The 13,703-nt window shown below is 33.6% G+C and overlaps 1 protein-coding gene across 3 annotated transcripts in view; it reads left to right on the top strand.

The window, feature by feature from the left end:
• Positions 1-5,189: 5,189 nt before the first annotated feature.
• The window catches only part of LOC129889503 (TATA-binding protein-associated factor BTAF1), a 34,917-nt gene continuing 26,403 nt past the window's right edge, over positions 5,190-13,703 (top strand). The window contains exons 1-6 of one of the 3 annotated variants that reach the window (XM_055964815.1): positions 5,190-5,307; positions 5,549-5,742; positions 5,981-6,075; positions 8,208-8,422; positions 8,638-8,692; positions 11,946-12,027. In XM_055964815.1, the coding sequence (XP_055820790.1) occupies positions 5,691-5,742; positions 5,981-6,075; positions 8,208-8,422; positions 8,638-8,692; positions 11,946-12,027 (499 nt within the window). In that variant the 5' untranslated portion in view covers positions 5,190-5,307; positions 5,549-5,690. Of the gene's footprint in view, positions 5,308-5,538; positions 5,743-5,980; positions 6,076-8,207; positions 8,423-8,637; positions 8,693-11,945; positions 12,028-13,703 lie in introns of those variants that run through there. The other 2 variants (XM_055964816.1, XM_055964817.1) reach the window with 2 other exon arrangements.

The raw sequence follows: 13,703 nt of genomic DNA, 5'->3' as shown, positions 1-13,703 counted from the left end.
TGGTTGTGCCATGTGTTTTAAAAATTGAACTTTCATCTTATTTAGCTTTAAATAAAAAATTTATCTTATTTAACTTTAAAATAAAACTTTTATCTTATTAAGCTTAAAAATAAAAATTACATCTTATTTAGCTTTAAAATAAAATTTTCATTTTAAGTTTATTAAGGTAAAAGAAATTTTGTTATTAAAATTATCTACATTTTGATTGATATATAAAAATTGTCACTATCTGAACCCGGGTGTGATGACACTCATATCAACCCACTGAGATACGCCAAACCCAAACAAATGCCGAAATAATCGAAAATCAATCCAAATAGATGGATAAGTATGTGAAAGCAGAAGTCTTAGTCAACTACAATATCTCAAATAATTGATTGTCACATGTACTAGCCTTTAATACAATAAAAATGGAAGGTAAATACAAGTCTCGAAGCTTTTGTTTCTCAAACAAAACAAAGCATAATAAAAATAATAAAAAAAAAGGATCATCAGCGTCGACATATACCTATCAAGTATCCTCGAATAGCCATGGATGAAGGAAAAGGGAAACTATATTAATTTTCAGGTTCAAAACCTACACAAGTGTAGATAGCAAGGGGTAAATACCAAATAACACTATACTAAGCAAATAAGACACTAGACACAAATAAGGCTAAATAGAAACAAGTACTCCTCACATGCCATTCGAACTTCCATAACTACAACCTACAAGCAAAATAACTTAGTCTAATAGTAAATATAACTCATGTAGCACGCAAGCCAAATTAAAGTGCATCTCAAGAATTTAGATAGGCCAGATAGGTATCCATAATATTGCATGTATATCGATCAAAATTACACATACAATGGACAAAAACTTGGATAATCAAACAGATGCAATGCAATGCAGTGAGTGCCCAATGAAATGATGCATGTATGTCCATGCATCCACCAAGGCGTGTGGCACGACCCTTGATTATCGTTTGGTATCAACAACGACGCGTGGCACGTCCCTCGAATATTATAAAATAACAACCACGGTGTGTGACACGTCCTTCGAATGCAATAAAGTAACAATCACGGCGGGTGGCACGTCCTTCGAATCCTCTTTATTTTCTCTTCCATCATAACTTAGACGGAACCATTTCACATCGGCGTAATCATCAATTTGGACTTTAATGATAAGAATCAACCCAAATGCATATGAAATGCTCATGCAATAAATGGGAATGTAATGCAATCCAATACCATATGCAATTCATGTCAAGAATATCACAATGTAATCTCCACAACGAGTCAACAATGTCAATTAACTCAAATACATCAATTCACTAGATCAAATTCCTTTTTATAACGCCTCTAATCAACCTTAGGTGTATTCATAATTCAAAATCAAATCCAAATTAAACTGCACATCAATTCACATAGCATGTAACAGGAATACAAAATTCTATAAAGTTTACGAAGGTTTAGAGTTTCGGTTGCCCTAATATCGCTCTCGACTACTTCGAAACTTGAGTCTTGCCCTTTCGTCGAGGTTCTGAATCGTAAGAATCTAATCAAATAATGATTTACAATCAAATTACGAAACTAATGACACTAAAATCATGAAGTTTGGGCAAAATGGTCAAAACGGCTAACCAAATTGGTTTCGAAAATGGAGTTTAAATCCTGAAATTTCTGAATGAAAATGATCCTCAAGACATTAGAATCCATTAGAGAAAACCATTTCAAAACCGGAGTTCAAAACAGCCTACAATTCACAATTTAAGAAATTCAAAATTGTTGAAGAATTTTTTTAAAATTAAGGTCCAAAATCATTCATTCCCAAAATCCAAACTCATAATTTCTTTATCTGTGAAAATCTCTAGCATGTTAGTAGAGTAGGTTGATACAATGTTTATCTCCATATCTGCATTTTGAAATTATGCATGTAATGATCCCTTAATACTATATATATGGCTAAATTTAATTTTAATTTATTTAGAACTATTATGATCTATTGTCTTTAGATACATTGCTTTTTGAAGAATTATGATTGATTTTAAGTCTTTGACGTGTAAATGTCGATAGCAATCTGATTTAAACAAAAATGCTTAAGTGCCTTTTATTTGAGCCTTGATGAATGTGTTAAATTAGCCTTTTCTTAGTTCGTTTACTAATTTAATTTCCTTTTTATTTGTTGTGAAATTTGTCTTGAGTTCACGACGGACTCTTACCTCCTTTTTCATTTTTGGTTTTTGGGCGAAAGAGGCCCAATCTCTTTTCCTTCGAATCTGCCTCGTAAAAGTTCAACAGAAGCGAATAAACAGTTCCCGAAAGTTGATATTATAAGTGCTGATGTGAAAACAGACTGATATACAGTCCATGTATGTCATATATATAGGGAAAAAGGTGGTTGTATACACTAATATATAGTGTATATACAACAATGATATACATTAAAATCGGGACAAAGGCCCAAAATGCAGGTGACAATAACTTAGTTCAGACATATAGAAACTAAGTGTTAGGCCAAATCTTCATTTGTTAGTTATATTTTATTTATTTATATTTGATTTGAATTGAAATAATTTAATTATTTACGTTATTTATATTTGTTTAGATATTAATTGTAGTTTGGTTTAATTTGTTGAATTTCCCCAAAAGAAAAATTATTTTTTATGTGACTAATTTATCCTTTTAAAATAATTTTACTGAAATGATGTCTTTTATTTAGTCATTTTGACCAAAAGTCTCCCTTCCAAATTATTTCAAAGTGTTTTCAAATAATTAATTTTTCAAATGAACTTATGTTTTTCCTTTAAATTACTTTTAGCCAAATGATTTAACTCGTTGGATAACCACATGTTAGCGGTTATTTATGTGCTAAAACCTTCTTAAAATAGCAATAGGAACCTCTAACTCAGTTTTCTCCAAATTTTTAAGACTTGATCTGTTAAAGTCTTTTAAATTAAAATTTTCTTAATTTCTTTAAAAAATTAAGTGACGACTCCTTTTAAATTATTTTTTTCTAGATCAATTTTAAATCGTCTTTTCAACGACAAAACAAGAGTCATATTAGACTGGGTTGACAATTTACTTCATAAGTTAAGTATTGCTAAAAAAAAATGAGAGCTAAAACAAAACGAAAAATCAAATTACTCAAATGGACATTTACCTACTAAAATTTTTAGCTCCAAACCTTCTCTTGGCTTTCTGACAAGATTACCTTCCAATCTTCTAGATTCTGCTTTTTTGTAGGCTTGAGTTTTTAAATTTGTCTTCGTGGACATAATATAGCTCCGAGAAAATGTTAGCTGGAGAATCTATATATATGAGAAAGATGTAGATGAAGTTTAACGAAGGAAATTGCAGGAAAAAAATTGAGGAGCAGCATAACAAAGATGGAAAAAGATAGGTCGTACCAATCAGTGATATTAGAGAATATTTTTGCCTAAATTTCAAACTTCAAGTAAAAACTATACTTGAGTCCGCAATGTCTGAATTACTCAAAATCAACAAGCGTTTTTTTTGGATGAAGTGTGCAGAGAGAAGCAGCAACACAATAAAAGTGAAAAATACTTCTTTACAATGGAACATTGACAACCACTTTTTTTTTTCATCGAAAACATTTTTCTCCTTTTCAAACACACCCAAATGAAAAGTTATTGTCTCTCAAGCATACATCTATGTATCTTTTCTCCCAAAATAAAAAAAACGTAGGCAAATAAGACAGAAGTATTACTACTTTACTACAATACCCAATAGAGAAGAGAAAATCATCACCCTCCACTTTTTTCTTTAAAATTAGAACCGAAAAAAAAATAAAAACTCTTGAATGTGTATGTCTTAAAAAAATTCGCAATGAATTATTGTGCTCGAAAAAAGTGAGAAGATGGAAAAATGCGATAGAAACAATGAGGTGAAAAAGAACTCTAGGTGGCTGTTGAGCTTTTGATGCGGTGGCAGTTGAGCTTTTAGGGTGAGACACGTTTTATTAAACCCGAAAAGATCAAAATATCCATAAATATGAATTTTATATCATTAAGCTAACATGTTGATACTAATATTTAAAATTCACACTTCTAAATAGTATATATAATATATATATATATATATATATATATATATATATATATATATATATATATATATATATATTATTTATGTTGTGTTCGATTTTCAATATAACATTATAGTGTTTTATTTATTTATTTTCAATTTAAAATGTGACAATGCTTGCGGAAAATTTCGTGTACACCAATAAAGTTATGTATAATTAATACATGAGAAATCATACTATTAGTAATACGAAATATTTTAATGCATGCATTAAAATGATTAAATATACAATTTCTCATAAAAACTTTTGCCACTTCTTTTTCACCATATTTGTACAAATATATTTTTATTTTTTTTAACTTACTCAATATATGATATTTATAATACATCAAATCAAATATTATATAAAACATAATTTTTATATAACTAATGTAAATATAATTAATATTTATATTACTAATACCAATATTACTTATACATCATATTCAGTATTACACATCCTACCAAATGACCCCATTGAGATAGCATAAGTAATGGGCCATAAAATGAAGAAGATACCAAAAAGTTAGAAAGGGAAATTTACATAAGCACTATATTAAGAAAATATTTATTATTTATAATAATAATATTTTTTTTCACTGAACACTTATAATATAATTTTAATACATATTATTTAGAATAATTTATAAAACTCATATAATACAAATTTTATTCATGAATAATTTATTTATCACATAATTTAATATACTTATAATATATTTTGTCAATTTCTTACCAAACAAGTATAATATATTTTAAAACACTTATAATATATTTATAATTCATGCATAATTCACTTTTAATACATAATAGATATATTATAATATTACTATAAATGATAATAAATAAAAAGTATCATTAAAATCAGTAATTATTTATTAAAAAGTATTTGTTTAATAATTTTTCCAAGTTAGAAGTGTATCACTGTTCGGGTGGCGTTCGGGCCAGCCACCCAAGTCCACTAGGCCCAAAGACTAAATCACTAGCAGTTGCCACGCCGTATGCGGATCTTGAAATTCGGGAATTTGGTAGTAGATCATAACACGGGTCGGGTCAAAACATCAGAATCGCAGAAAATTTCTTTTTCTTTTCTTTTCTTTTATAAAAAGAAAAAGATGCCTTCGCCTTCCCCTCTGTTATCATAAATCGAAACCCTCGTTCTTCTCACTTCTACCACAACCTAATCCACAAGAAGAAGAAGAAGTAGCAAGCAGACGGTCACTGTAGAAGATCCTTTACCAGGTACATTTCTCTATGTATGCTGCATTAATTTTTGTTTATACGAAAATTGGATCAGTAGCATTCTTCAATTCTATATGTATTGAGTTTTCTGTGAAATGAATATCCTAATATGATTTTGCATGTTCATCTTACGAATGGTTGTGGAAAATTTAACTTTTTTATTTTTTTGGTGGTATTTTGATGTTGTTGCGAGTATATGGAGAATTGAATCGTGAATTAATGATGTTAAAGGTGTTTGTAGGGGAGTATGATTGTTGCATGAGTGACACGTGCAATTGTGTGAAGGGAATCTGAGAATTGACAGGGAACGATGTGTGGTGATGGTGGCTGACAGTCTTCTCGTAATTGAGAACTGAAGAAGAGTAGGGCACAACAGGGGAAGTATGGCTCAGCAGCAATCGTCACGGCTTAATCGCCTGCTTACTTTATTAGACAGTATCCTTTGCATTTATTTACCATGCTTCACAATATACACAGGATTTGACAGCTTAACAGGATACTTTTCGTTTGCTGGGATATATTTTTAGCCTGTATGCATATTTTTTGCCTCCAATACTGTAATTTGCTAAACAAAATTGAATGAGCTGGTGAAACCTATTCTTTCTGCTTGTAGTTTTGTATTCTTGCTTTTAGTCATGTTGGCGAGTTGATGTTAACTTAAACCAAAATTAAGCTGGCTCCACTCAAGCAACAAGATTGACAGCAGCTAGGCAGATTGGTGAAATAGCCAAATCACATCCTCAGGACCTGAACTCGTTGTTGAGTAAGGTATGTCTCTATGTGCAGTTTTTCTCTAGCTATATCAAAATTTGCAGTTCTTTTCTCTGTGTTGTGTCTGTGCACTGGTTATGTGTGTTGGAGTCGGAAGTGGTAACATTTATCTATTTGAAGGTAGAAGTTCTCAAAAAAAAGTCCTTATTTTCCGGAGTTATGTGCAGTAAATCTATGGAATTTTTACGTTTTAAATCTTTTCTATAGTTTAGCAGTATTCCATAGTTTTAGAAAGCGAGGAAACTTATTTCAGCAATATATTTATTTCTTAAGGAAGCAATTCCACAGGACATCACATTGTGATAGGTGTGGTTAATTAAATGAGTACTTTGCTGCTCAAATTGCAGCTTGCTTTCCAAAATATTACCATTTCAGTGGACAGATGAGCATAAAACCCGCTTAAAAGGCAGAAGAATGCTTCTGTAGTAATTGATATTGTATAACCATTAGGTGATGTAAGAGAGAAGATTTGTGTGGTTGTGAATATCATGTCAATCAGCATTATTGTAGATAAACGGATGTTTTAGCAGTTTGGGTCTTTGTTTTTATAGCAGATCTTGGATATTGAACTGTTTATGCATCAACTTGACACAATAGAAAGTAGTGAAAGGTGATGTAGAATAAGAAAGGAGAACTCTAGATCCAAAATGTGGAACCCAACAATATGAGTAGTGGGACAATAATCAGCTGATGACTAGATTTATACAATTTTCTGAAGTGAAACCTTTAGAAAAACACTTGGTCGTTGAGGCCTGTAGGGTAGCCAGTGGATAGGTGACGATTAATATCACTAAAATGCATAGAAGAAATAAATAGAGCTCTGTACTGCAGCCTAGTGAGTAGTATCTAAAGAGGAGACAATATTAGAATTCCACCTAGAATGCCCTAGGTATAACCTCCTAGTGTGAGGTTGTACAAGTCTAAAGAAGCCACCTAGGTAGAATATATGATTCTGGTATTGTAAGTATATTGAATCTAGAAAATTGCAAGTGTGTGTTTGGACTTAAAAGAGCTGTCCTACACCTGTTAGGGAAATTATTTCAGAACACAAAAATTATCTTCTCCTTCCTACCCAAACAGTTCTAACCTAAAAATAAATTAGGGAACATTCAGAAAGTACCCAGTTAATAATCTCTGAATAATTAATTGTGAATATTTTTTTTTATTTGTATATAATGTTATAAATGTAAATCATTGCAAATTAAACTTGACTTGAAAGCAATACTGAAACTGAAGATACAACACTAGACAAAACCTAAAACCATTAATAGATGTTTTAATGGCTGGGTCATGTAATAGAAATGATATTTCTCTTCTTTTTTCCTCGTCTCCCCTATCAAATGCTGTTGGGCTTGAGCTTACTGCTCAGTTTTTTTCAAAAGGATGACAACACAGTAGGAACTATAGTGGGATAAAATTTGGAAATATCTAGAAAACAGTAGTGGGCTTTTGAGATGGTTATTGCTCAACAGTGAGTCCTTGGGTTGCTCATTCTTCAGTAGAACAGCAGTAAAAACAAAAAAAGATTGCAACAATAGAATAGGAGGAAGAAGATTGAGAGCAGAGTATAGTGGAGCAGGAGAAGTGTAGACAAAACAAAAAATAGAATCTTAATAGTAGAGGGAGGGAAACAATGATTGCAAGAGAGAGGAGGAATCACTGTATTGGCAAATGACCCACTAAACAATTAACTCACAACATTTTAATTCCTTTATAAACCACCTTTTATGGCTAGGTCCACTGATGTTTGTGGTACACAATACTCTAAAAGACCAAGGAAAAAAGACTTGGAGACAAAAATTGATATCTTGGGGCCAAAACTGACTTCTACTCTTGTAACTAGAGCCATTTATCAATTAGGGATTTTGATTAAAAATGACTTTTATGTATCTTCTTTGGTTGTCAAGTGTCTTCTGCCCTAGTTTTGGCCTGTAAATTACGAGCTACTTCCTTTGCAAAACTTTTCATTTATCTGGACGGGCTAACTGTTGTTTGTTGATTCAGATTGGATATGTTCTTTCTCGTCTTCTTAGATTATTCTATTTGTTAAGGAAAAAATTGCTCTTGATATTGGATGTAAGATTCTTGTATAATATTGAGTGGCTACAACAATTCCCTTCTGAATGTAGGTTACACAATATCTTAGGAGTAAAAAATGGGACACCAGAGTTGCTGCTGCTCATGCCATTGGATCAATTGCTGAGAATGTTAAACATACGACTCTGGCTGAACACTGTTCATCTGTAGAGGTGAAAATGTCTGAAGAAGGAATCTCAGGCAATGTTGAAGAATTGGTAGCTTGGCCTAAATGTTATCCTGAAATAGGAGGGACCTCTTTCAGAAGGTTGCACATTCTGTATTCACCATTCTTGATACGATGTCATATACTGTGTTTTTCTTTCTTTTGAAGCTATTGGCTGCGTAGACGTAATATTCAATTGCTCTTTTTAGGTAGTTCACTGGTATTCTTGTATGGTCACTACACTTGTCATAGCCTATAGGCTGAGAAAGGGATGGATTCTTGCATTATTAGGTCACTGAGTTTTGTATATTATGCAGTTTTGACTTGAACAAAGTACTTGAGTTTGGGGCTCTATTGGCATCGGCAGGACAGGTACCTTTATTTTTCCTTTTGACCTTGTAAACCCTCTGATGCTTCCTCAGTGTGAATGCATTTGGAAAAGCTGTTTACATAAAGTGTTGCTTATAGTTATTTGAGCCTTTTCTTTTGGATACTATTGCTGTTTATTCTTGGAGTTTGTCGATGCAACATTAAGAAACAAGTATTTTCTCTATTTATTTTGGTTGTCTTGTGATGAGTGCTTGAAGCTTGTAGCACTAGCACCCTACTCAATTCTATGAAAAATGGTATTTGTGCTTACATATTACTAAACTCGGTAATGAGGATAGAATGAAAATACAAAAATTAGACAAGCTTAAAGTTTAACCCATGATTCAATTGAAAGCTTATTTATGCAATTACTAGATTGAAGATGATATTGTGCCACATCATCTTAATGGTGCATCTTAATGAATTTATAAAAAGTTCTTTCAAGGTCGGCTCGTATCTTGTGATTAACAAGTCTTAGAATGCAGACCTTATCTAAACATAAGTTCTAGTGAGTTCTTTATGCTTGCATTTTATGCAAAGTGGTGTTTTTTCGAAGTAAAAACACAATGAAGTGACAAGGTCCATGGGCTTGAAATGATAAAGGAGATGTAACCTGCACAAAAGGCTATGTTGTAACTAAGTGCATAAAACAAGATCCTAATTCTGTTACTAGGATTCCTAGATATCTAATAAAAGCGCTGGATCCTCCAAAAGTTCTTGGTGAGGCCATTGGACCAATTAAGAATAGACACAAGTAGCTTAAAGTCAAAAAGTGTGAAATTAGGGGCTAATCTACCTTTTCAACCTGTGTTACACGAAAGGAATGGTCTCACTTAGGGAAATGCACAGTTTGGGACCGGGTAACTCAAGACTTTGTGAAGATACTAGGGTCAAGTTAGTGGATAAAGAACATACCATTGAGCATATTACATGTCACTTATGTACGCTTGAGTTAATGTTGCCTTACAGTTGAGAGATGATGTACAAAATTTTCATTTGGTCAGTGGAAGATGTTCACTTCCCAATGAGGTGTGAAGGGTGTGGGATTTTGAGTCTTTTCAATAAAGCACTCTTTTAAAAGTGGCTTTGGAGATTCTCAATGAAGGGTGTGGGATTTTGAGTCTTTTCAATAAAGCACTCTTTTAAAAGTGGCTTTGGAGGTTCTCAATGTGGTAGAAGCTTTATAGTGGACAATGATTGCAGGTACATATAATACCCAAGGAGGGGGATGGAGGCCCACTACAGTCATGTTACCTTATGGACCGGTTTTGGAATGAAAGAAGGGTAAAAGTTAAATAAAAGTAGACAATGGAAACATGCTATGTTTTTGGAAGCGTTAGAGCATGTTTGTCCAAACGGCTAAAAACTACTTATTTTGAGAAGAAAATCTAATTGAATAACTTTTTAGAAAAGTACTTTTGAAAAAAATAATTTATGACCCTTTGGGGTGGCCCAGTGGTTTGGGCTTGGGACTTCCATGTTGGAGGTCTCAAGTTTGAAACCCTTTGCTAGCAAAAGCAAGGGGTTTGCCTTCTGGGTCGAGTTCGTCGCACCGGGTTTGCATAGTGTGGTTACTTCTCCTGTATGGTTTGCGAGCTATTGTATAGAAGTAGGAGTTGTAATCTGTGCGCACCCAAAGGGTAGCGGCTGCGGGTTTCCCTTATCATTAAAAAATAGATTAAAAAAAAACTTTTGTTTGGCTAATTCATTTGAAAAGTGTATTTTGAATGCTCTTGATAAGCAAATTGTGTTTGACTAATCTTTTTAAAAAATACTTTTGAGAGTAATTACTAAAAAATACAGGTATCAATGTACCTTTACTATTAATTTTTTTTTATAAAGAGAATTTTTTAAAATATCTATTATGAATGACTTTAATCAAGTTTTTATTTAATTAAAAAGTACATATTACAAATTTTCACAATGACAAAAATAGTGCCGTTTGAGATTATTTTTTAGTTTCAAAGTGTGCTTACTTGTTCCCCATTACATTTGGTCCACTTGCATTTTCAATGTTTACCTAGTAGAAACTTATAAGCAAATTTTCTTTTCTTAATCTAATGTCCAAATGTAAGCACACTCTCATACTTGTGATAATAAATAATAATAATATATAAAACGTAAAATAAAACAAAGAAAATTATATTGGTTAAAAGGTAGAATAAAATCCTTAAATGAAACTTAACAAACTTACAAGACATGCTAATTAATTAGTGAGGGGTATATTGGTAAATATGTGATAATGGCAGGGATATTTGTGTCTTGAAAAATATAATTATCTGCTTTTTCTAAGAAGCAGAATCAGCAAACTAGTCTAAAAAAAGCTAAATAGCGAGAGTGATTCTCTAAGCCGGTTTGGATTTCCAACGCCTCGGGATACTGATTTTAGCTTCTAACCAACCACAGAAAAACTAGTACTTCTTTTAGAAGCAGTTTTAATGGTTGGAGACTCACCTCAATTTTCGAAAAAAGTGTTTTTTCTCCAAAAAAGTGCTTTTGGCCTCCCAACCGCTTGACCAAACAGGCTCTTAAGTCACGTGGCAATGATATCCTGGAGTGTTCTCCTTCCAAGTATCTACAAGATATCAAGCGTGAAGCATGTTGCAATAATATTCTTAAATGTTGCTTTCCTAACTATCTACAACTACCAAGCTTGTAGCACCTGGCAATTATCATGTTCATGTGGTGCATGAGGGTCTCTTTGTGAATTGAGGTTCAAGGTATTCTACAAGATTGATAGAGATGGGTTCCGAAACCTGATAGAATTACTCAACTGACAGGATATGACACAATTAGAGCAAGATACATGTAATGGGAAAGGCAAGTGAGTGTATTGTTCATGGTGAAGTGCTACAACAAATTGTTAAAAAGAGGGTATTTGGTTTGAATTCCTAGAGTCAAGGAAGGTATGTTATTTCACGTGGCTGGTAGTGAGTTCCGCTGTCCTAATAGTTAAAAATCCCTAAAAGTAAGTTAATGTACATCTGCTGGGTTTACAAATAGTTGGATGAAGGTCATTTCTTAGTGCATTTCGAGGTAGCAAGTCATTTTTTAATGATCCAACATAATATTTGCATTTCGTTGAAGACAAATGCACAAATTGACCGCCAATGTCTTGAATTTTAGAATGTGTGCCCTGTTTTCCTTGATCTAGTGATTTCTTTTTGCTATTTTTTTTTTGAATTTTGCTTGTTTGTTGTTTTTTGGAAGTAAGATACATGTGCATTACCTAATGCTTTGTATTGTCTTTCTTCAGGAGTATGATATTCCTACGGACAATAGCAAGAATTCAAGGGAGCGGTTGGCCCGCCAGAAACAAAACCTGCGACGTCGATTGGGTGAGTTCACATCAATTGCTGACTAGCTGACCTATTTTATTGATAACTAATGATTTTTATGCCATTAAAACTACTTTATAACTAAATCAGAAAGATTTCTGATTGAAGTGCTTCTTGTGTGTTAGTGGTATTGAAACCACTAAAATTGGTTGACTCTATAAATGGGCGAGAAAACTTTGCAGGTTGGTGGGTAGGGGAGAGTTGTCAAATGGTACAAAGCTTTGTTCATAGAGAGGCTTTAATTAGATCTGCCGTTCAAAAAATCTTAATTGGTTTGTTTTACCCAATCATTGTCCTGCTTTTGTGGAGGTAAGTCTAGGTGGAAATTAGCCTGTCTTGGGAGAAGGTGAATGCATGCCATAAATTGATTGGAGAAGATTCAGAAGAAATTTTTCTAGGATTTGTAATATGAAGGTGACATTGAGTGCTATAATCGTTCGGCGAGAATGACAAATTAAATGAGTAGATGTTAGCAATTTTCCTTGGATATGCAGGTCTGGAACTTTGGCAGACTGATCTGGGTGCTTTCTCACAGTTGGTCAGAAATGGATTAGCTTGTCTTAAATATCTTGTATGTGAAAGAGTAACTAAAATCTATTTCTTTCCTAAAGTGAAGTGGTGATTGGTAAATGAAGGGGGAAGGCTGCTCTGTGACGATCATGTACTGAGATTTTGGCAATCGAAATTGAGGCCCGATAAAAGAGAGGAGTTTCTTATAAGATATTTCAAGAGTGAGGGTATCTTGTGAGGGGCTCTAATAATAGGTTCAGCTCTGTTACACTGATCACGTATTGTGCAATCAACAAGATATCCTATCTCTTGGATATATATATCTGTGTCTGTGTGTGTGTGTGTTTGTGGCCTTGAAACTTCTGATGGTGTTTGCTTCTATTATTGCAAGCCTTGGAAACAGCCTCTGGCAGAAATGCAAGGTAAGGCTGCGTACAATAGACCCTTGTGGTCAGGCCCTTCCCCGGACCCTGCGCATAGCGGGAGCCTTAGTGCACCGGGCTGCCCTTTTAGTTTTATGCGCCTAAACACTCTAAAACTAGCAGAGACTATTATCTCCATGAAGGGCTTGAAAAGGTTAATATATAAAGAGGTTTAATGAGCATCTTCTAGTCAAGCTCCTCTTCTCTCCTGCCACTTACGGTAGATGAAGATCTTCCACGGATGGCAATGATAAAGTTTCTTCAAAGAAGAAGCTTCTTTTTCTTTTCTTCTTGTTTCCACATTATACATGGGATATGCTGTTTTTTCTTTGGGGGTGGGGGTTGTGAAGGGAGATTGAAGATGTATTGCAAAAGATGAGTAAGGAGGAGGAAGCTTGAAAGCTAGATGGATGAAGGGCCTCTGGGGCTTTGGTCTAGTGGTAGGAGAGCAACATATGGTGTGCAGGTTAGACGCTTGCTCGTCGAGGGGTGTACCCATTATCCAGCGAGTTTGAACCGTACACCATTGGCCCTCAAGATTTTTTCCGTTATCAAAGAACAAGAAAAAGGAAGCTAGATGAATGAGAGGTGACCTGGTACCATTAAGAAGAGCGAGAATTGCAACTCACGCTAAATAATTCTAATCAATATCGATTATTTAGTTTCCTATGTTATGTTGTGGATTACATTTGGGCAATGTGTTCACCCACTTTCCTCCTTATGTTAGGGGCCCATTGTTTGCAT

Source organism: Solanum dulcamara, chromosome 5 (genome assembly GCF_947179165.1).
Source record: "Solanum dulcamara chromosome 5, daSolDulc1.2, whole genome shotgun sequence".
Lineage (NCBI taxonomy): Eukaryota > Viridiplantae > Streptophyta > Magnoliopsida > Solanales > Solanaceae > Solanum > Solanum dulcamara.
The sequence above is the reverse complement of the archived record's forward strand: the minus strand, read 5'-3'. Positions and strand labels throughout refer to the sequence as shown.